The sequence below is a fragment of the Trachinotus anak genome, unplaced genomic scaffold (assembly GCF_046630095.1).
Source record: "Trachinotus anak isolate AG129_WGS33_773 ecotype Australia unplaced genomic scaffold, CSIRO_AGI_Tana_v1 ptg000025l, whole genome shotgun sequence".
In the NCBI taxonomy this organism is placed as follows: Eukaryota; Metazoa; Chordata; class Actinopteri; order Carangiformes; family Carangidae; genus Trachinotus; species Trachinotus anak.
The window spans coordinates 4,521,618-4,545,163 of record NW_027273876.1 but is presented as its reverse complement, the minus strand read 5'-3'; the positions used below and the strand labels follow the sequence as shown (position 1 = coordinate 4,545,163).

General features: G+C 39.9%; 3 protein-coding genes and 4 non-coding genes across 12 annotated transcripts in view; 6 read left to right on the top strand and 1 right to left on the bottom strand.

The window, feature by feature from the left end:
- Positions 1-721, bottom strand: part of rnf157 (ring finger protein 157) — a 31,147-nt gene extending 30,426 nt beyond the window's left edge. The window contains exon 1 of the mRNA XM_071463398.1: positions 595-721. The gene's annotated coding sequence lies outside the window, so the exon portion shown is untranslated. The remainder of the gene's footprint in view (positions 1-594) is intronic.
- Positions 722-738: 17 nt separating this feature from the next.
- On the top strand, positions 739-4,957 carry mxra7 (matrix-remodelling associated 7). 6 transcript variants are annotated; one of them, XR_011685157.1, is made up of 5 exons: positions 739-1,140; positions 1,904-2,141; positions 2,249-2,357; positions 4,354-4,529; positions 4,672-4,957. XR_011685157.1 is itself a non-coding variant. In XM_071463408.1 (5 exons), the coding sequence occupies exons 1-5, from the start codon at positions 880-882 to the stop codon at positions 4,466-4,468; spliced, it is 624 nt and encodes a 207-aa protein (XP_071319509.1). In that variant the 5' UTR covers positions 739-879; the 3' UTR covers positions 4,469-4,957. The 6 variants fall into 6 exon arrangements, 5 of the variants coding, with proteins under 5 accessions (XP_071319509.1, XP_071319507.1, XP_071319508.1 ...); XM_071463408.1 differs by having other exon boundaries at positions 1,904-2,008; positions 2,108-2,141; positions 4,354-4,957; XM_071463406.1 differs by adding an exon at positions 3,170-3,227 and having other exon boundaries at positions 4,354-4,957.
- A 138-nt stretch (positions 4,958-5,095) lies between these two features.
- Positions 5,096-13,941, top strand: LOC139609145 (alpha-N-acetylgalactosaminide alpha-2,6-sialyltransferase 2-like). Its single transcript, XM_071463414.1, has 8 exons — positions 5,096-5,753; positions 6,443-6,605; positions 7,762-7,924; positions 8,786-8,924; positions 9,017-9,120; positions 9,858-9,941; positions 11,236-11,335; positions 12,071-13,941. Exons 1-8 carry the CDS (start codon positions 5,424-5,426, stop codon positions 12,278-12,280), a joined length of 1,293 nt encoding a protein of 430 aa, XP_071319515.1. The 5' UTR covers positions 5,096-5,423; the 3' UTR covers positions 12,281-13,941.
- A 770-nt stretch (positions 13,942-14,711) lies between these two features.
- Positions 14,712-14,825, top strand: LOC139609342 (U5 spliceosomal RNA). The gene has a single exon (XR_011685210.1). It is a non-coding gene; the product is annotated as a U5 spliceosomal RNA (small nuclear RNA).
- Positions 14,826-17,415: 2,590 nt separating this feature from the next.
- Positions 17,416-17,529, top strand: LOC139609341 (U5 spliceosomal RNA). The gene has a single exon (XR_011685209.1). It is a non-coding gene; the product is annotated as a U5 spliceosomal RNA (small nuclear RNA).
- Positions 17,530-18,921: 1,392 nt separating this feature from the next.
- LOC139609343 (U5 spliceosomal RNA) lies at positions 18,922-19,035 on the top strand. The gene has a single exon (XR_011685211.1). It is a non-coding gene; the product is annotated as a U5 spliceosomal RNA (small nuclear RNA).
- Positions 19,036-19,851: 816 nt separating this feature from the next.
- LOC139609336 (U5 spliceosomal RNA) lies at positions 19,852-19,965 on the top strand. Its single transcript, XR_011685205.1, has one exon. It is a non-coding gene; the product is annotated as a U5 spliceosomal RNA (small nuclear RNA).
- The last annotated feature ends 3,581 nt before the right edge of the window (positions 19,966-23,546 follow it).

The following is a 23,546-nucleotide window of genomic DNA, read 5'->3' as shown; positions in this document are numbered from 1 at the left end:
TTTTGTATAAAATAGTAATAATAATAATAATAATTTCAAGCATATAAGACTGACATTATTAAACAATATTTGTGTAGTTTCCGGTCAGATATGGCCACAGGCTCTAATCATGTTTACTGTTTATATTAGCAAGCTAATGTTAGCTTTGTCAGTTGGTTCAGTTAGCTACAGAACAGCTACATCTGGTACGGCACTTAGTGGGTGTAGTTAGATATTTATTTATAATTTCTATGTAAAAACTAGTTTGTATAGTGAAAATTACATTTTATGATGTGCAAAACACTAAATTTTGAGAAGGTTTCGTCGCTGAGGTGACGGTTGACTGGGGGGTAACTGCTGTATTTCCGGTTGGTAAACAAGCGGATAAACATCAGAAACTATCAGGAAATATTATTAATATTGTGTGATTAATCTAAACTGCTGGACTCCAAATCTGGTCATTTCTTATCCTCATTAACTGTTTGCAAGGTGAGTTCTCAGGTGAGAGCACCTTTCCCTGCTCCGACTCTAAACCCGGCTTGACTTTATCCGCACCCAGGGACACGGGTCCTGTCACAACCCATCTCCGTCTCCCGGTGTGTGCCGTACACTTACCGGTGATGGGATTAACGGGCAAAGGAGCCGAGAGCCGAACACGTTGCACCGTGTCGTGCCAGCGCACCTGACCGCCGCTGCCCCGCCGGGCTGGGGCTACCGGGGCCGGGGTACTCGGAGGAGGAGGGGGCGGAGCGGGCAGGAAGTGACGTCCAGGCCCACATCCTGTAGACGCCGCCTGTCAGCGCTGATTTGTGGCGGGGATTATCACAGGGATGGCCGAGGGAGGGACCGCAGTTGACCCAGGTGATCGGGAGGAGTAACAGCGCAGACAGCTCCACAGCCATGGATCTGACTTTCCTACTATCGGCTGTAATTTTCACTCTTCTCGCCATCGTGGTCGCGACGTCGCTGTTTAACGGGTCGTCTACGGCCGACTTCGCAAACGCGCGGAGCTATTTCTCCGGGGCCCGGGGATTAGATCGCCCGGGACCGAAGCAGAACGGACACGTACCGGAGGAGGAGAAGAAGAAAGCGGCGGAGGACTGGTGTGAGATCAGCGGGAGCTCACACGACCACTGGGACGTGGTGAAGTCAGTGCTCTCGGTGAGTGGTCTACCAACATTACACACAGGAGTCCCGGTTTGTTTTTGTTAGAGCTGCAAAAACGCTCCATCATTACGTAAATCTCTCCTAATCTGACCATCCCTCCCACCCAGACACTGTGCAGGTCCGGTCCGGGTGGAAACATTTACACATAAGTAATGCTATAATGCAAAAATTAGGAAAGATCCTGCATTAAAAGTTGACTTAATTCGAGTCAAACTTTTTTTCCAAAGAGGAAAAAAGTTAGAATTTATAACTTGAACTTGAAATCTAACGGAATAGAAGATTAAAGTAGCATAAAATCTTAACAAACAAGTGAATTGGGTAAATCTGCTAACATTCTTCTGTTGTTATAAATAAATACAACAAACATGGTTTTACTCTTATCTTAAAATCACTGTGGCCCCCGAGAGTAAAGGAAAACTGCCAAGATGAACCACCACTACTTGGCCTGTTTTTTAATCTGCCTGAAACTTAGAGTTGAGGGTGATCAAGTCGGACAAAACAGGGCAATAAAAACAATAACCTCGGCTCTTCCATCAGTGACACCTGTGTCCAGGAAGGGTGATGAGTTCAGGTAACGCAAGAAGTTAAACTGATTTGTTTGGGACTAAATCTCTGCACAGCACTTTCTAATCCAGCCTGCCCGCAAGGACGTAAACACACACAGATGTTTGAGAGCTGAAAGGTGCGTTAACTAGGGGACGACCTGTGCAAAATGATGGTGCGATGCCCCTCATCTGACCCCTTAATTCTCCGACAGGAGGAGGCACACCCCCAACCTCACACTGAAGAACCAGTTGAACACTCCTCCTCCACATCCAGCCTGTCCATCCCCAGGCCTGGATCTAGGCATATGAGCTTAGAGGTAGATTCATCATCCGAGGCCGCATCAGGGAGGGGCCGTAGGTCATTCATTGGGCTCTCTGATAAGGAGCTCCTAAAGTGTGCTTTCTCTTACCCCCAGACTGAAGGAGCCGCAGAGAGCCCGGGGATCAACGGTGAGCACGTTTACCCACTTTGAAAGGGTTGTGAGTTGCATGTTTAAATGTGTGTTATATATTTTTCTTGTGTTGGTTTTTAATCAGAGTTTATTCCATTTTATCAGATAAGGGGGAATCAAATGCGAACGATTCCTTGAAGTACGTCCCTGGAAAAGCACGATCCCACCACTTGCAAATGATGCTGTCCAAAGAGGAGCTGGAGGATGAGCAGAGGTCAGTAAAAAAATATGAGTCCAGCTTCCTGATAAGACACTCCTTATAAAGGCTTTATAAGCCATTATAAGGACAACTTACTAGTTCTTTAATTATTCAGGAGGACCCCAGTTCAAACACTGGAGGGGTCTCCCCAGTGAATTTACCCAGTGAGCTAAAGAACATGCAGAAGCTGGAGGAGGAATTTCAACAACCTGGAAAACCCAGCAGCTGTGCTTATTAATAGCTTATATCTGATTCGCAAAGAATGAATAACTGTTAACCCTTTATAAAAGGTGTCTTATTGCACAAATATGTCACAATATATTACATTCCCAGGGTTGGACACTTTAATTTGTGGTGACTGGGTTTCCCATTAAGCTCAGTATCTCCCTCTGTTCTCCCAAAGTACTCAAAACAGAACAAAAGGTGACTCTTCCCCAAGGATTTACTGAAAATCTAGCGTTTTTCATTCATTTCTATGAAATTGCCTTGTTTCCATACGTCTGTTTTGCGTTCTGTCCAATGTCGACTCCTCGTCTTCCTCCCTCCAGCCTCCCCTACACTGTCTTCACGTGTGTCTTGTGTGTTGTTGGCATTTCAGTCGGCGCCTTCAACGATTAGCCGCTGTATCGCCTCTCGGCTTTAGGCGAGACTGAGTAAGGCGAGATTGAGTCCCTGCCAGGCATTAGCTGAAGGATGAATGACACGAGACTCAAAGAGTTTAGTGGCTGCTGCTTTAAAAAAAAAACCCACATAAATAACAGAAGAGTAGTTCAATCAAGTATATTGTTTCTGTAATGTGTCTGCATACCCTGCTCTTATCATTGCAGGATACACTCCAACACAGACTTTAACAGTCTGTAAGCCTGAAAAAGGAGCAAGTGCATGGTAAAGTATGAGTTATTCTCACCTGTTTGTCCCAGGGGAGTCACTTTCTGGCCATTGTATGAAAACCACTTCAGTGCTGTTTTTTTGGGGCCAATGTGCTTTTAAAGTTTTGGCCTGATCAGCTTTTTCTCCTAAAGTGGCCATGAAGCGACTGATGTGACTGTGCAGTGCTGCTTACCTGATCCCACTTAACCCCCCTCCTGCTGCCACATTATTCCACATTAGATGTGTGATTCTCAGGTGTCACAGCAGGTGTCGATTGTGTCTCCAGTCGTCACCTCTGACAGATAAGCGTTAGTTAATCCTCTGAGGACTCACCACTGTTCAGCCACAAGGAGGAGTCACTGCAGCGCAACACTGGGACCTGCTGCTGACAAAGCAGGAGCTTCGAAAACTTGCAGCAGTAACTTGTGAATAGAAAGAGTGAAAGGAAAACTGAAGGTTTATGCTTTGAGAAGAAATCTATATCGTTATTAAACACATAACAGTAGCATCACTTACCGTATATCCGATCAATGCTGGTCATGCAGCTCGTTTTCTCAGCATTTTTACTTGGCGTTGTTTGTCTTTGTTTTTTCTGCAGAGACGTGAATGATTAACTTTCACATGTGCCGATCAACGTTCTCCCCTTGTTATGTCTTTGTCTTCTTTTGTCTCCCTTGTCTTTTAGTAGTGTTACGACAAGATGATGATTTGTGAAAAAAAAAAAAAACATCAATAAACATTTTCTAATCCACTCTCACACCTCTCAATACGTGACAACTGTGAAAGAATAAATGAACACTGTTAATCACTTGTACTTGCTTTATTAACGACTCGTTGGCTCATCTGTCCACAATTAAAGGAATAGTTTGGCATTTTGAGAAACACTTAAGCTTATTAACCTTGTGCTTGAAAGCTAGAGGAAAAACAGTAATGCCACTCTTGTACCTGACTCCACCGTAAGCAGTTTGCATTTTGTGTTTGCCTGAATTTGCATTGGTCATGTGTTGTTTAGCTTTTTTACATATTTATGCTGCTATAAGTGCAAATAAAACCTCTTAAATGTTGCTGACTTTGTACAAGTGATCAACAGGGGGATTTTTACTTTTTACTCATGGTTTTTTTTTAATATTTCTTTTCTCAGGGTGCAACGGGAGCAGCTGGCCGCCATCTTCCAGCTGCTGAAAGACAACCAGGAGACGTTTGGGGAGGTGTCGGAGGGAGACATAGAGGAGCAGCTCAGACTCTACTCCATCTGAGACTCCTCTCTGACTCATCTCTTTGTGTCGGCCTCCACCCTCTGACGGCGCTCTTTTACCTGTGAGCGCTGCCCAAGGACCTCTCCAGCACATCAAATACTTCAACACAGCTGCACAATCCGCTCAACAGCTACTCTCATTTGTGTATGATTTTTTTTTGTTTTCTTTTTCTTTTTTTTTTTTTTCTTTTTTTTTGCTTCCAGCCACCTGTCGTTCAAACTGCACCCCACATGAAGACCAAAGGAAACAAAAACATCTGGACCTTTCCCAGCCCAGAGCAGGATTGTATAGCTCCCAAATAAGGACCAAATGAGATAAAGGACTATTGTTATCGTCTGTTAGTTTTATATTATAATAAAAATGTTAATTTATTACAAAACTTTTTTTGTAAACTCAACTTTATCTTCATTACATCTGTAACAGTTAAAAACCCCTGCAAAAGTTATATCTGCATAACTTCCAATAAACCACATTATGTACTATTGTGAATGTGTGTGCGTGGAAGTGAGTGCGTGGTTCCTGCTCTATAATATATCTCTGTATCAGGACACTGAGCGGATGCCCTGCCCAGTCAACTTTGGCAGGTGCCTTTCCACCTGGTTACAAATACAGGAAGGCAATCAAACACTCGTCTTTGTCTAAGTGAACAGCAAAGACTCCAAATCTGAGGGATGGCGGTCCAGACCTCCAGGACTTTGTCTTTGCTGTTTGTGATTTCAGTCAGCATTGTACTTTTCATTTTATCATTGGAACATTTACATTTAATGAAAAGCATCAGGTAAGTTGCATTTGTATTTTGTCTAGAGAAACATTAAAGAAGAGAATGTTTTAGTCTGTGATCGTTTCCTGTAAATCAGTTGCTGATTCTGTTAATTCTCCTCTAAAGAAATGTGTAGCAGCACATTTTCAGATCCAGTACTTTTTATTAAAGTCACTTCAAGTGTCTTCTTAACTCATGTATGTTGGATTTATTGCTCTTATGTCAAATCTCCACTATAGCAGGACTAATTTCGTAGAAAAGCACATCAATCAAGACAGGTGGTTTGATCGTGGCTTCACGTTCTGGGATGAAAAAGGAATCTCGAGCAACACAACACAGGCAAAAATTGCAGATTCCATGAAAACAAAATCAGTGACAAAGCTAAAAACGGATCAAATGAAAGCCTCTGCACGTGGAGCTGTGGCTGAGACCCCCATGCCTGTCCTCTCCAGAAAGTCCTTCAACAAGCTTCCACAGTGGGAGTTTGAGGACGTTTATAACCAGGATGCACCACCCAGGCCAACAGTAAGAATGCTATGACAAGATTACAGTACGATTCAAGTTTGAGTAAACAGGGATGTTTACACTGTTATTTGTATTGCATCTCTGTGACATCACACCCATCACAGTGTTTAGGAGCTATATTTACCTGGACAATAATTAGCTACTGTTTATTAGGACCTCTTGTACTACAAGCTTAAATGTAATTTGTTTTCTTTTTTCAAACACTGGAGCATTTACATTCACATTTATTCATCTAGCAGATGCTTTTATCCAAAGCGACTTACAATTTTTTCATGTAAGTTTTAGGTACAACATCTATTTAATAAATGCTGGGAGGTTGTATAAGAGCATGAAAGAGTATTGTCAGTCTATTCCATTGTTATCTGAGACCATTGTGCAGAGTCTATTATACACTTTTTCTGTGACATGTAATGGCTGTCACACAACGACTGGAAGGCAGAGCTAACTGTACGGTTTGTACAGTCAACATGAGATGCTGAAATGTTTTTTTGTGCCTGAGGTGTGACCTGCATGAATTTTGTATTTGCTTTTCCTTTTAATGCTCGCTCAGTGTCATGACTTTTAATTGTCACCTAGTTATGCCTGTTGTTTAGTCCATGATAAACATGGACCAAATCTCATTTTCTATTTTCTTTTTTTTCTCTTGGGAGTAGGACTTTATTTTCTAATATTTTATCCTATATTTTCAGACCTGTGCCCAGTCCCTGCAAAACCCTGAGGATGAGAGCTTCAAGAAAGCTTTCCTCCCCAACATACGTTTGTATCTGCACAAAGACAATATCAACATGAGCGAGTGGAACCGACTTTCACATTTTAACAACCCCTTTGGTTTTATGGACTACAAGTACGACGGTAGGTGTTTCCATGTGTGTGTGTGTGTGAAGAGTGAGAGTGTGCTAAAACAGCAAATAGTAAGGTAAAAGTGAGGAAAGAAACCAGAAGGTTCTGATAATTAGTTACTTATAAAAGAGTAGTTTTGACAAGTAGAGGACGATATTAAATGATGAATTACACTGCCTTGGCTGGTGCAGCCAAAAAGAAACATCTACTATCAGCTAACAACAGTAATAAGGAAGTCACAAACACAAGAAGTGTTAATGAATTTACTTAGAGTCTGAGTCTGCAAAACAGATATCCAAAGATATTGTTGCTAAGCAGATAATCCCTTTTATTGTGACACCATGTAGACCAATTGTACACATATTGTGGCCTTACTAGCATCCAGCACAAGTCCCAAATATTTCCAAATCTGTGGCACAAAAACATATTTCTCTGCATATTCCACACTATTTTCCCACAAATTATTGGTACATTTTTGAGTGTGTCCTCTTTGACATAAACTTCTGTAACCCTTGAACTCATTGTGTAATTGTAACCAATTTTAAATGATGTGAACACATTGGTACTAACTTCTGATTGTCACTACAGCAACATGACACAGTTAAATGATTAGTTAGTCCATAGACACAAACTTTTTCATTGTTACATTTTGATAATCTATTTATTTTTTAAAGTTGCATTAATGGATTTGTTGTTATCAAAATAAACTGAAATTGAAAAATCAACATGTGACATTATCCCTTCATAAACTGTGGCAAACATGTTATCATGTTTCTTTGCACTTGATGTTTTTACTCTTCTAGCTCCGTTTTTGGTCTCTACCAACTCCTGAGATAAATATAGCTCTTCAGCTGCAGAATGCTTCACTAGTAAATGCACCAGCCGGTCTCTAACTGAGTCTGTCTGCTGTTTTGGTGCTGAGCAGATAGTGGACAGTGAGGTTTTAGAGCTTTCTCTCTGAAAACAGCTGCACGCGGTGGCTGAAAACTCACTATAAAGCTGATTCTGGTTTTGTAGCGGCCCCTGTTGTTGTCACGTTGTCAATTGACACATTGTTATTATAAGAAAATATTGATCATGGCCACTTAAAATATAACACGTTCACTAACACCTAACAAGCTGGGCAGTTTGGCATCTTTAGACACACTATGTATTTCTTTGTTTGCAGACGTGATGGCTTCAGTGAAGATGATCCCAAAGCCACAAGAGCCTCTACTCTCTCCCAAGCCAGGCGGTGATGGCTGTGTGCGCTGCGCTGTGGTGGGCAATGGAGGGATCCTCAATGGCTCTAAAATGGGGAGAGAGATCGATTCACATGATTATGTTTTTCGGTAAGAAAGAGGGAGAGAACAAACCTTTGTTTGTTATAGTCACATCCTGGCAGGCTGTAGGGTTTGTATCACTAATTCAGGTATATTGTCTTTGCTCTATGGCCATGAAGTGACAGATGTTGAGAGCACTTGTCATTAACTATATTTACCAGGACAACATTTAACTATGGAGGATTTATTGTAATATAACCTTTAATGAGACCCACTGAGCAGTAGAGTCCATTATATAATCTTTTTCTGTGACATATGACTGGCTAAAACCAATTCAAACCACTAAGCGCATCAGTCATGACTGTCAAAGTTGCGTTAATGTCAAGACTGTGGAACGCAGAGTTAGGTTTGCTCAGTCAACATGGGAGCAGTTCCAGGCTGAACCTAGAAATATTTAACGAAAGAAAGCCAGTTACTGGACTGTGCACAGATGTTGTCAAGCCCTGCTGTCCTCTAAGTGTACAAATTCTTTTCATTGCACAAACAACCTCCATGGTGGTTAAACAAAACCTCTGTAGCCTCTTTTCTTTCTCTTCCAGAACACAGTACAGTAGCCTAGTTCCTTGATGTCACCCGTGTTCTTCTTCATCCAAAACTCTTCAGAGCAGTCGCCTTTACCTTTTATTTATTCGTATAAAGGAAAAAATGCGATGGAGCTAAACGCTAACCCAACTTCAATATTTAGACCTGTATGTATGTTTCTTTATTTTTTTCTTATCTACCTACCTGTGCTTGAGTAAGTACACTTCCAGCTGCTGACACTCGCTCACTCATGTGTGATCATTCAGTACACTGATTCTTTGTGTGTATCAAATACAACCCAGTGGCAATTTTACAGAAGCCTGACTTTTGGAGCTGTCTGTGCGGCAGGATGAACGGTGCAGTCACCAAGGGTTACGAGGAGGATGTAGGGAACAAAACATCGGTGTACGTGCACACAGCCCACTCCATCACTACGTCGCTGTATGTGTTGAAGAAGTACGGATACGACACTGTCCCTAATGATGAGGTACTGAAGCTCAAACGACAATGGTGTAATATTGTGATGGTTTATACCCCCCACACACATGCATTCATCTGTCCTCCTCTTCATTTTGGCAGGGTATTAAGTATGTGATGATCCCCGAGGGGATGAGGGATTTCAATTGGCTGCAGGGTCTTCTGACAGGAGAGAGGATTGCTGCTGGCCCCTACAAAAACCATCGGTGAGTACCAGCTCTATATATTATCAGTAGATGGGTTAACACACACACACAAACACAAAAACATACATACTGTACATCCAGTCCTGGAACATAGCAGGCCTGAAAACATGTCTCCACATTTGTGCAAACTTGAATATCTGATGAATTGAGTTTTTTTTTTTATTTTATTTACTTATGATAACTGAGGACAGCAAGCAAGCCTCAGTTAGTACAATTGTATTATTTATTGAGGTTACAAATCAAAGTTAAAAGTGGAATCACATTTATTTTAAAAAGGTTTTAGAATGTTACTCTTTGTGTGCCTGCCTGTTTTACCCCTGTATTCACATTTTGAGATTGTCTCTGATGTAAGGAGGTGTTGGCAGTGTGCCAAGCTGTTATACGTTGGTGAAAATCAAATCACTTGTGAGATAAAATATCGTCGGCCAAGACAAAGGAAGATTACACACGGACCACATGATTTACTGTTTGTCCTCATACTATTGTTATTTATTAGTCCACACTCATGTCAATAGTTACACCAGTGGCAAATGTCAGCCTCAATAACGTGGATAATTGAGTGACATTTTCTGTTAAACATCTGTTCTGACGTGCACGACGAAGCCCAACTTTTATCCATTTGTTAACAGCTGCCCACAGAACTGACTTATGCATCGCTAATCCAGTTTTGTCACAGTAACATGAGCCCATGTCATTCTTTCATAATCACTATAGATTTTTGTATTTTCACCCTCCAGGCCAAGAACTTACTATGCTGGGCAGTACAATGAGAGCCGTTTCTACGTTCTGCACCAGGACTTTCTCAGATATGTGCGAAACAGGTCAACCTCATTTCACATTCTCAACTTTACACTTTACACCTGTTATGGTTTATTGTAATAATGATGCCTCACAAAACATGGGTGAGAAACAATGTCAAACGGAAACCAAAAGGATAATCAACAAAACATTAAAGTCCAATATAAATCCAATATAAACTAATAGCGAAAAAATCATTTAAATAGCAAAATCAGGATTTAACAGCTGACACGGAATCCAAAATTAAAAACCAGATCAAAAAGATGGGTCTTTAGTTTCTTTTTAAAATACTGAAGGAGTAATACTAAACCATAAAAAACAGAAAACACAGTCATCATATTTTTTGTGGGGAAGATTAGGGACATCTAAAAGAAAGGCAGTATACGATCTGAGAGCTCTAGTTGGGAGATAAAATGAAAGGCAGTAGCTGATATAGAAATGTGTTAAGTCAAGTCCCTTTTCTTGTTTATACAGCGCTACGTCACATCACAATGTATATTCTAAAATCTACCAGTGCAATGTTGCGAGCAGTTGATCTGTTTTTGTGTTAATCGACTACAGCGGTCTGAATTAACTGCATTTTCTCACTGCATTTTAATACTTTCTGGGTAAATAGGTAAAAAAAAAAGAGCAGTAATGCAATTGGCTTATGATAAAAACATGAATAATGATGTCAGCAATTATCTGGGTCAAAAATGGTCCAACTCTGGCAATGTTTCTAAGATGAAAAATTGTATTAGCTGGATTGATTAATTGCTCAGCCAGACAAACTTTGACAGCTTCTGTCTTTCTGTTTTGATCTAATCAATAGCATCACTTTTTTCTGCTCTCTTAGTTGTAAAGAAAATTTACTCATCCAAATATTGAGTGCGACAGATGAAGCAACCATTCAAAGAACTGGTGAAACAGACAAACACAGTTGGGTGTCATCTGCGTAAAAGTGATATCTTACATTATGACAACAAGCAATGTCAGAATCAGAGCAATAAAGAGAATAGAATAGAGTGCAGCATGCTTCCTTGAGCAACACACTTACTCACCAAAACCTTTGAACCTGCCAAGTATAGTAGATAAACCCACCAATTCCCAAGTATTTTGATTACAATGCCATGATCAACTGAATCAAAATCAGAGCTTAAACAGAAAGAGGACGGCTCCATTATTGGAAAGAAGAGAAATTCTCAGGTTATTTACTACCTTCCCTAAACAAGTCTAAACTTTAAGGTAGCTTTGGAGCTGTATTTTGTCTTTTCTTATAGATCCAAAACATATTTAATGTATGTTTATGTTCATTTGGCAGTTTATTATTGCCTACAGGTTCCTAAAGTCAAATTATCTGAATGAGTCGTTCTGGGCGATAGTCAGGCCAAGCAATGGGGCATTCACTCTCTTCCTGGCTCTACACACCTGTGACATAGTAAGTTCATATCATCCAAACTTGCCCACATACCATTTATAGGTATTTACACCTCTTTAAGTATGCAGTACAAAACACAGACATTAACTGTAGATATATTTTAAAATTTCTGAAAGGAATAGTTTGACAATTTGGGAACTGCCTTATATCCGTCCATTAAATATGTATTGACATTTTACATATTGTTTGTTTAATAAAGTAACAGTTGAAGTGTATAAAGCAATTAGTGGCTTTACAGGTATTTGTGGATTATATTTCTTGGCAACGTAAAGAATCAGAATCAGAATCAGAACCGCCTTTATTGTCATTATACATAGTACAACGAAATTTGAGCGCTGCTGTGAAAGTGATTTCTGAATTAGTCGTTTTTACAACTCAGTTTTTTTAGCTATAAGGTGTAAATTAGTTAGTTGCTGGCTGTAGATTCCAGTTTTTTTGGACAGACATGACAGTAGTTTCATCTAACTCTCAGCAAGAAAGAAAATCTCTCAAAACTGAACCAAGTGAACCAAAAATGAACCAAGTGACATCAGTGGCCTAGACAATGTCCCCTCAGAGGTTAAATACCGGGGACTCCCCATCAGTCAGTCAGAACTGAAGAAGCCTCTTGGTTGAGAGTTGAAATGTGTTCAAGAACTGTATGTACAACCAAGTCCAGTTGCCCTTGATGTAACTCTTCATGGATAGCTCAGACTGATTTTGGTGTGATTATTCCCTAACTCTTCCTGTTCTCAGGTAAATGCGTATGGATTCATGACTGAGGACTATCGGAAATACTCCAACTACTATGTGGAAAGAAATGTTAAAACCAATGTTATTTTATACGCGAACCATGACTACATCCTGGAGATGAAAACATGGAAAAAACTACACAACAGTAAAATAATGAGACTATATCAAAGAGTGGACTCAGAAACTGGGACAGAAAAGAAGAAGTCGCACTGATACACGGAGAACGGCAGTAATGGCATCAAGAACCGAGTTCATTTTCCTGTTTACCCACCCTGGAAAACTAGACAAGGTTGGTTTTCCATGAGTTAAATCAAACCTTGCTAGAACATGTGTGACTGACAGTTTATATGGTACTGTCCGGATTAGGTCTGTGAGAAACTTGATGTGGTTTGTACCATTTTTATTCTTTTTTTTCAGTCCTGCAAGTGGTAAAAAAAAACAAGCCACTGGTCACATAATGACAAATAATCACAAACTGATATCAATTTATTATTATTCTACTTTCATTGATATAACCGGGATGAACAATATACAAATAAGACCTATACTCTACTAAATATACAATATCAAATCTAAGAACAAGCCACTGAAAAACAGGAAGAACAAACCTTTAGGTTATAAATGTGAACATATAAAATTGAAATGCTGTAGTAGATAACTTACAGGTTTCCCTAAAGATTCTCAGAGGAATAATTGAGAACGACCTTTACTTATAATGATGCAGAGATTACAGCATGGAAAAATACAAAGTCAACAAACAAAATCAGTTCAAACAATTAGAGGCAGATAACGGGCAGTTACTATAAAAGGTTTGCTTTGTTCACTACTTCATATTCCTGGAAACGAAATAAATAATGGGTTGTGAAGGAAAAACATGGAAACATGGATGGATGTGTAAGTGAGGGATAATTTACTGCACTTGGCATCTATGCATAAGCATTTATGTACGATTATATTCCACGTTGTAGGAATGATGCAAACTTTCATATAACATAGAGAATACTGTATATGTGTGTTTTTATTGTTTTTCCATGTACTTTCATTGTGTTACGTAGTTACAAAGTTTGTTGGGTGCTTAAGAAGTGTCATTTAGCAAAGGCACTTTGTACAGGAAGGTTTGTAATAATTATTAAATTTTTGGGGTATTGTAATGTTTCCTGGGCTTTATATTGAAATGTACAAGGAAACTATGCAACACTGGTCCTTTAATGAACATGTGGTTTGTTCGTACGTGTTTTGATAAACAGCATGGTATGTAATGCAGCAGCTGAACTGAAAAGGTGCTGTAATAATCATCTTAACCTACATCTTAACTCACCATAGAAGTTATTATACCTAACATCTAGAAAACTGAGGTAAAAACCAAACTGCAGCAACTGCAGTCTGTCTAGTTAAGGTTAACAGACAAGATTACCAAATACTTCCTGGTTCCTGGAATTCAAAGATCTATTTAGATGGTTTAATATTTTATTTTTTATGCGATATATAAATAAGCTAATATCGCTAAACCTTAGATTATATCAGAAAGAGGAAAAAAAGAACACCAGATAAAGTCTTCCTGAAAGCTACGTTTTTAATCTCTTATTCACAACGTTTTTTATTTGTTAATGTTGTTATTTTTCCTTTTGATTGTCCAAACAGTGAACATAACACAGTATCGACTAAGGGCCCTAAAATATCAAAGCCTTTTTTTTCCTTGCTTCGCTGTCTCTGTAATTCCTGCTCTCTTTGTAAGGTCGTATATGACATACAGTTTTTGTTTAACACTCCAAAAAACTGCTTTCTTCTAACTTAAGCAAAAGTGAAAAATTAGTAAGTACAATTTAATTATAGTTTAGAAGATGTACTTGAAATTTTCTTCTTTTTCTGCAAATTAATGCTTCTATTCAGACTATACACACACATACACACACACACACACACACACACACACACACACACATATATATATGTATATATATATATATATATATGTGTGTGTGTGTGTGTGTGTATGTATATATATGTATATATATATATATATAATTTTAATTTAAATGAGGGAATGAAGGACTCAGTTAATATTTAACAGATAAAAGGAAATGTTTTATTCTCATTTTTATAATGTCACTTTTATTACCTCAAGAACTTTTCTCAAGGTCTGGGACACATTTCCGAGAACCAATGGTGTGTGTGTGTGTGTGTGTGTGTGTGTGTGTGTGTGTGTGTGTGTGTGTGTGTGTGTGTGTGTGTGTGTGTGGTTGCCAGACGTTACAATAAAAGATTTATTTATTTATTTTAATACAAGTTTTTTCTCGCCAACTTTTAGGTTTCGCAGCTGCTGGAGTTTAAATTTTCATTATTTACATTTACAGACAAAACGGTTCAGAAAAAGCTCGGGACCCTTGAAGCTCCAGCCCTCCTCTCCCATCATGCCTTGCGGCACAACGTGAGACAGAGTAAATGTTATTATACACACAGTCTGTGCGTCAGTATCATTTAATCCTCACAGGGAGCCAGAGCAGAGGAAACATCCATCAGCACCGCTGCTAACAACAGCTGGTTGTTTGTTTCATGATGAGTTATATCGCGAGATTAACAACACACCAGCAGTGAAGTGCGTGTTCTCATGAATCCAGCAGCTGCTCCTGTGGTGGAGCTCACATCGCTCTGGATTCACTTCATCACGAATAAATCTTTCGCCTTTTACTAAAGATTTCCGTGGAGCGGATCAATAAGAGTTTTACTCAATTTTTTGCTGCCCTGCATCAGTGGGGCGTCCTCAGGTGTTCAATAACAAATAAAACAGTACTTCACTGCAAGACAGTGCGTAAAACTTCTTCTTAATGCAAAAGTGAGATAATTATATGAGCATTTTTTCATTATTATTCTCCTATAGCAATTTATAATTCACAGACAAGCGCTCACCCTGATTATATAAGTGTAATGTGCAGGATTATTTTATATGAATGTGTTTTATTATCATTATTTACACGTTATTTATGGTGTGTGTCCTGAAAACGAGATGGAGCATCTTCGGGAGTGTCCTCAGGTTAAACCTGAGATGAATGAATGAACAGTCCGGTTCCTCTTTCTAACACAGTGTAGACAGTGAAGCACATCGAGCTGCAGCGGAGCACAGGTTCTTCTCAATCTCAGTCCTTTATGTCTTCAACCTGAGCTTCAGGTGTGTGAGAGACAGAGAGGGGGTGTTTCTGAAATTCATCTACAGCGACATCTAGTGTTAGTTTAACAATCTAATCATCCCAGACGTTACAATAAAGACTTTTTATTTATTTTAATACAAGTTTTCCTCACTGACTTTTAGGTTTCGCAGCTGCTGGAGTTTAAATTTTCATTATTTACATTTACAGACTAAACGGAACTCTATAACACCTGAGCCTCAAAATGTCCGCCTGGATTGTTTTGCTTATTTTGACCATAAAAAGGTCAGAAAATGTCCTGTGAGTAAGTGCTTTTGTCCATGTCTCCAGAATACTTGGAACTTTCAATATCTGGCAGTTATTTTCAGTTCACTGCATGGTCTAACACTGCAAGTACAGTTTAAATGAAGGAAAAACACAAAAACAGAATTTGATTTTAGAGTTTTAGTAAAGAAAAAACACTGAAACTGTACATGAATAACAGGTTTTCCATCTTAAATTTGAAATTTGAAAAGTATACAACTATTTACAATAAAATGTGTGAACTTACAATAAACCTGTAGTGCATAACAGACCATAAAAATAAAACTATATACAGGTGTTTTCTCCCCACACAGGGCAATTGCTCCTCTCTGGCTGCAGACTCAAACACCTTGGTGGTGCTGCCAGTAGCAGTTCCTCTCTGGCTGCAGACACAGGGCACATCACAGTCCTGACACTGCCAGGAAGTCCTCTTTTTACAGAGCTTGCAGCGCCGTCACCCCATGCTGGCTCTGTCACACTTTGTGTGGCCGCTGCTTGTGGGGACAGCCAGATGTTGGTTACCTCGGGTCTTCTGTGCACCATTTTTCACGTCAACTCCAAGGAGGTGCGCAGTAAGCTCCTCCTGGAGTCGCTGACGTGTCATAGGCTTCTTTTGCAGGCTGGCACAGCGAGTCTTGTGGATCACGAACGAGTTGGTCACGGCAATGTCAAGCAGATGTTGGAAGACAGTGGCGGGACATCTCCTCGTTTTCCGGTGGACAGAGTTTGTGCCAATCATCTGGTCTGACGTGTCTACTCCCCCCGTGTGCTTGTTGTACTCCGTTACTGACGTGGGTCTGGGGACAGAGATCTTCTGTTGTGGCCCATCACCTGTCTTCGACCAGCGCTCCACTGTGTCCCCGCTGCAGACTGGGTGGATGGTGGAGCACAGGGAGACTCTCTCACATCCATCCACTTCACAAACAGGAGATCTCTGTCCCTGATCCACCGGATGCTGCCTCGTGGTGATTTCTTTGTGAGTGCATTTTCTTGGGTGGTGGGGACACCAACTCTTCCCTGCCTGTATAAGAAGATTACTTTGTCATTTCATAGTACTTGTATACACTGAATTTATTCTCTGCATTTGACCCATACTACATATGATACACATCAGTAGGAGCAGTGAGCAGCCATTGCTCATTACCTGTAGGTCCCACTGTTCAAAACAATACAATACAAGCGTCGATTTACACAGACAACAACGAGAAGAAAGTAAAAACTAGACAGAGGAAAGTTAGCGAGAGCTTCATTCATTCAGAAATTCAACTCGTCTAACGTCACCTTTCTTCGCCAGAAGTTGCTCCTTCGTCCTCAAACCCATCTGTGACCGTCCACGGAGGTTTTATTACACGGGAGGGCGTCTTGCTGACATTTTCTATCAAAAACTCGCTGTATTTCTCCCTCTGCTGTTTCTGTATTCGCCGGGAACGAAAGGGCACGTTCCCGGTCTTCCGGTAGAGGCGGGAGTGAAATTACCGTAATGACGCCTGTGTGCCTGTAAAGCGCGAGGGCTCAGTTTTCAGGAACCGTTGGAATTTTTCCGATCGCTCAAACCGTGACAGAGTTACGGTAGTCCGAAGTGCGCATGCGCAAATGCGTCGTCGACGACACACTCGTTTTGAAAGGAAAAAGCTCGGGACCCTTGAAGCTCCAGCCCTCCTCTCCCATCATGCCTTGCGGCACAACGTGAGACAGAGTAAATGTTATTATACACACAGTCTGTGTGTCAGTATCATTTAATCCTCACAGGGAGCCAGAGCAGAGGAAACATCCATCAGCACCGCTGCTAACAACAGCTGGTTGTTTGTTTCATGATGAGTTATATCGCGAGATTAACAACACACCAGCAGTGAAGTGCGTGTTCTCATGAATCCAGCAGCTGCTCCTGTGGTGGAGCTCACATCGCTCTGGATTCACTTCATCACGAATAAATCTTTCGCCTTTTACTAAAGATTTCCGTGGAGCGGATCAATAAGAGTTTTACTCAATTTTTTGCTGCCCTGCATCAGTGGGGCGTCCTCAGGTGTTCAATAAAAACAAGACAATGTTTAACCCCATAATGTCAGATGCATCAAATGTGATACATTGATAGACACAAGCATGTCTGAGATCTATTGCATCACCTTATGGTAAAAACTTCTCTCAAAACTCTCTTATATCCAATCTGATACTTGTCTTCCAACCCCTGGTGGATCCTTTATCACTACAACAACTCAAACACAGAACATGGGACAATCCAAGATGGCCACCTTCAGATAGTACCCAACTCACTGGATCAACGTCAAGAAAATTGCCATTTTTACCATTTTCCAGTGACATTTTCTTTGAGGTTTTAGTCATATTCTAACATGAACACGTAATCGGTTGAAGCAAGTTATAATTACATCATTTTTTGCATTTTAGTATGTAGTAAAATCGTGTATAAAATTTGGAAAAACCTATATGCAAATAATTTTTTGTATTTTTTTTTTTTTTTTTCAAATTTTGTGAAAGGGCCAAATAAAGGTTCCAGATTCAAGAAATCTGAATTTTCTGTCCATTATTTCTGGGGTCAGACATTACAGGGTTAAATATAAGAAAATACTTCTTAATGCAAAAGTGAGATAATTATATGAGCATTATTTCATTATTATTCCCCTATAGCAATTTATAATTCACAGACAAGCGCTCACCCTGATTATATAAGTGTAATGTGCAGATTTATTTTACATGAATGTGTTTTATTATCATTATTTACACGTTATTTATGGTGTGTGTCCTGAAAACGAGATGGAGCATCTTCGGGAGTGTCCTCAGGTTAAACCTGAGATGAATGAATGAACAGTCCGGTTCCTCTTTCTAACACAGTGTAGACAGTGAAGCACATCGAGCTGCAGCGGAGCACAGGTTCTTCTCAATCTCAGTCCTTTATGTCTTCAACCTGAGCTTCAGGTGTGTGAGAGACAGAGAGGGGGTGTTTCTGAAATTCATCTACAGCGACATCTAGTGTTAGTTTAACAATCTAATCATCCCAGACGTTACAATAAAGACTTTTTATTTATTTTAATACAAGTTTTCCTCACTGACTTTTAGGTTTCGCAGCTGCTGGAGTTTAAATTTTCATTATTTACATTTACAGACAAAACGGTTCAGAAAAAGCTCGGGACCCTTGAAGCTCCAGCCCTCCTCTCCCATCATGCCTTGCGGCACAACGTGAGACAGAGTAAATGTTATTATACACACAGTCTGTGCGTCAGTATCATTTAATCCTCACAGGGAACCAGAGCAGAGGAAACATCCATCAGCACCGCTGCTAACAACAGCTGGTTGTTTGTTTCATGATGAGTTATATCGCGAGATTAACAACACACCAGCAGTGAAGTGCGTGTTCTCATGAATCCAGCAGCTGCTCCTGTGGTGGAGCTCACATCGCTCTGGATTCACTTCATCACGAATAAATCTTTCGCCTTTTACTAAAGATTTCCGTGGAGCGGATCAATAAGAGTTTTACTCAATTTTTTGCTGCCCTGCATCAGTGGGGCTTCCTCAGGTGTTCAATAACAAAATTATAAGAAAAGTCAACACCACGAAAGAGTGGAGTTTATTATATTAAAAAAATTGTTGTAAACCTAAAATACTATCTTAATGTCGTTCCCTCAAAAAATTCTATGTTACGGCCGTCTAGTATTATTTTATTTAAATGTATTTTAACATTACTTACAAGTTACTTTGTGTGTGTGTGTGTGTGTGTGTGTGTGTGTGTGTGTGTGTGTGTTTGTGTGTGTGTGTGTGTGTGTGTGTGTGTGTGTGTGTGTGTGTGTTTGTGTGTGTGTGTGTGTGTGTGTACAGTGTATCCCATTTAGTTTCAGCGTAGTACAGGTTCGTCTAAACCTCAGTGCCTTATAGTCTTCAACCAGCTGAGCTTTAGGTGTGTGTGTGTGTGTGTGTGTGTGTGTGTGTGTGTGTGTGTGTGTGTTTAACATGGGATTTATTTATTTACTCGTTGGGACGTTAACAATGTGAAAAACAGCACATTTTACATCTTACACCACAGCTGTGCATGTGAATGTGGGATTTATTTAAAAAAATCCATCTCACGAGGACAACTTTGTAAAATTTAACTCTGTCGAAAACCTTTTCCCATCATGCTTTGCGCCGTAGCGTGAAAGGCTAACCCATGCTAAATAAACGTGCGGTTTCTACATCACAGCGCCACAGGATCCGCTTCTGTGTGTTTCTTCATCCGCACATCACGGTGCGTGTATTTATATGTGATGTTGTTGTGTCATTTACGTGAACCACGACTGAAAACGGTGTTGTCTCCAGCCTGGTCGGCCTGTCAGGCTCCTCCTCAGCAGTACACTCTTGTTTCTCTTCAGATCGTATAAATCTTTCGCCTTTTACTAAAGATTTCCGTGGAGAGGAACAATAAGAGTTTCACTCAATTTTTTGATGCTCTGCGTCAGCGGAGCTTCCTGAACGTGTCAAAAAAATAACATCAAGTTACACAGTACACACATTATTCAAAGTGTCTAGAGAGAAGAGTGGTCGCACTCTTTTCCACGTCAGAGAGAGCCGTGACGTCATCTAAATGCGGCGAGTAGTACTCTCAGCAGTCTGCAGCAGCTGTGAAGTCTCTTGGTCTGTGACACAGAGTTACCAGGTCCCTGAATGACCAGGTTATTTCCTTTAATCCACATATATACAGTTCTGCTTGGAAACAGTGGCACAGCTTTCGTTTTTTATGCAACATGGTAAAAACAGTAAATTTAATAGATTTTGTTTTGTTGTTGTTGTTTTGTGATGAATGAATCAGCTGCAGGTTCATCAGTATCTTCTCACTGTACTGAGACTGTCACTGTCAGCAGTTTAGACCAGAGTACGTTCCCAGTAAAAAGAGGAATCACTGATTTTCACTATCACGTCAGCCATAACTAACAGAATGAGTTTCAAACACTTTCTGTAATAAAACGTCTAAAAGCAAAAATCCTCTCAGACGGGGGAAGCTGGAACAGGGTCCCAGGTCTAATTTGTGCACTTGACTTGAAAAGTTTGAGAACCACAGGTAAGAGGAGATTTGTGACACTATCATAGAGAAGTCTGTTTTATTGTTCATTGTAAGAGCTGTACGTTATTTAATTTAAATTATTATCATTATAAGATGCTTGAGAGTGACAGTGCTGTTCAGTTTTCATACTCAGGCTTCCTATTACATTCATCTGTGGATCGTGTTTCTAATATTTTACTATTATGTTGCAACAGACTGGTTTAGCAGTAGCTGGAAACCAATTCATTTAATTCTGCAAATTATCCATTTTTCCAGTGGAATCTTATTTGGTGTTTTTTGATAATGAAATCGTAATAAAAGCACAATCCCTTCTGAAAGTTGGGGCCAGAGTAAGACGTCTCTCCACCTTTGTCCTATTCTCGTGGTTTAATGAAGTACTACAAAACTCTTAATAATGTTTTTGACATATTCTTAAAACAGACAGTGAAGGCGTCACACAGTAATGGCAAAAAAGGCTGAAATATTCTGAGGGTTTAGATTGTGCAGACTTTCAAAAGTAAATTCAAAACACTTTATTACTGATTAACCTGATAACCACTACAGATGTTTGCACTGGTTATTTTGTTATTCATGAGTACAATAGATGTTTTTTTTTTATTATATTTATTATTAAGGGTGTTTTTATTGATTCATTTTTCTGTTGATCAACCACTTGTTTAATCTACTCTTCATTTCAGCTCCATTGCTTTTATTTTTGACACTTAAAGTACATTTTGCTGATAATACTCCTGCATTTTTACTTTATTTATTACTTTACTTTAGTAATTTTGATGCAGGGCTTACCTGTAATATTTCCATGATGTGGCATCACTGCTCGTACTGCAGTAAAGAATCTGAATACTCACTCCACCATCGTAGTTTTAATGTTATTCAGGATTTCACAAAGCTCATGACTTCTTTTCCATCTTGTTTCTAATTATTTTGTTAGTAACTGTCGCGACCATAAAGTGACCCCCATCCCTGCAAGTTTATATGTTTAATATCAGAGGGAACGTCACAGGATTATTACAGTTATAATTTCCTGCAACACACCCACACACACACCCACACACACACATTTGTACTTCTATCTTTATCGGGACAGTCATAATGCATTCCCTAACCCCGACCTAAACCTAACCCCAAAACCAAGTCTTAACCGTCAGCCTTTTCAAGCTGTGTCAGAAAGAGAAGGCCAGGAAAAATGTCCTCACTCTGTGGGAAAATACTTTTTTTTTATCCTCACAATGTACCATTTACAAGCACACACACACACACACACACACACACACACACACACACACACACACACACACACATGCTGCGTTGTCCCAGAGGAACATGATGAGCGCCCAGGCCATTAACAGATGCAGTAAGCCCTTTAAGTATGAATCCCTGCCCTTCCTCCCCGGTTCATCCCTCAGCTCCTCCCGGTGAAAACGTGACACACATCGGTTGTGTGACAGGTCACGTGACGGCCGTAGCGTTGATCCGGAAGGAGGGAGGGGAGGGGGGAGGGGGGAGGAAGGGTAGGAGGAGGAGGAGGAGGAGGAGGAGGAGGAGGAGGAGGAGGAGGAGGAGGAGGAGGGGGCGGCTGATGTTGCCGAGAAACTGCGTCAGGTCAGCCGAAGACAGCCTGAATCATGCAGGAAGACCTGAGGGTAAGCTTCAAAATAAAGCTCAGAACAATAAATAAATAAATAAATAAATAAAATGCTCCTCGGCTTTGTCCCCAGTTTGTGGTTCTCAATCATTGCCATCGTTTTTTATATTTGAGATGTTAAAGTTTGCATATATGTGAGTCACAGATATAAGATTTTTCATACAAAATAAAAAAGAACAAATCAGAAAAACCCAGTCGGAAGTCTTATTACTTTAGATCTAAAAAAAAAAAAAATCCTTAAAACTGTATTAATGACCAGGTTTATATGAAATGACTTGTAAAGGGAGATTGCATGACTGTACTGACAGTGAATTATTACACCTTATTATTCTTATTCTGCCTTGTTTAGCTCGGTTTCAGTCTTAAAAGTCTCAGCATTGTTCTTCACACAGTTTCAGCGGGCCGCCTTCTGCTTTTAATATTTCCATTGTCGGTACAAATAATTGAATCAAAACACAGCCATCTGTTGTGGTTATTAATGTCAGCAGTAATGCAGTTCACTCCGCACAGTTCAGCCTCTTTTCTCAAAACACTCAAATTACTCAGTGAAGCTTTTCCTGTGAAGTTTTTACAATATTATTTCCTTCCATAAAACTTGAGAAACCTGAAGTCACTAAAATGCAACATGAAAAGTGAAAACACTGGATTAAAACCTGCGATCACCTCCAAGCTGATTCACCGCTCTGACTAAATAGTCATATGAGAGGCTCCAATATTGTTTATAGTTACATACTATATATGTCAAACTATTCATTCATACAGCAGTACTCGTTATAATAAGGTACATTTTCAAAATTGCAGATCAACATATTGGCATGGAAGGATTACCGAACAGGCCCAGTCTGGACCAGAGCCTCTGTATGACTTGATTTTTAATAATTCCTGTTTGAAAGTCACAGAGCTTAGTTAAAAGATGTTAAAATGATCACAAAGAGACACAAAACAACCACAAAGACGTGCAAAAACGACCACAAAGACTCAAAACGATCACAAAGAGATGGAAAACAACCACAAAGACTCAGAAAGATCACAAAGAGACACAAACAGAGACTCAAAATGATAATGAGACGGAAAACAACCACTGAAAGACACAAAAACAGACTCAAAATTACCACAAAGACTCAAAAAAAAAAAAAAACACAAAAAGACAAAACGACCACATAGAGACAACAAACATAATTTTCTTACCACCTCTCCACGGGCACTGGGTATTTAATGTAATTGTACTATTCCCCTCACTGTGACATTCCTGCTTATAACAGACTCTTGCACATAAATAAAAGAACCCAGAGCTTCCTGTTCCACTGCTCTGTCACGCTTGGTATTTTATTTTGAAAAGCGCAG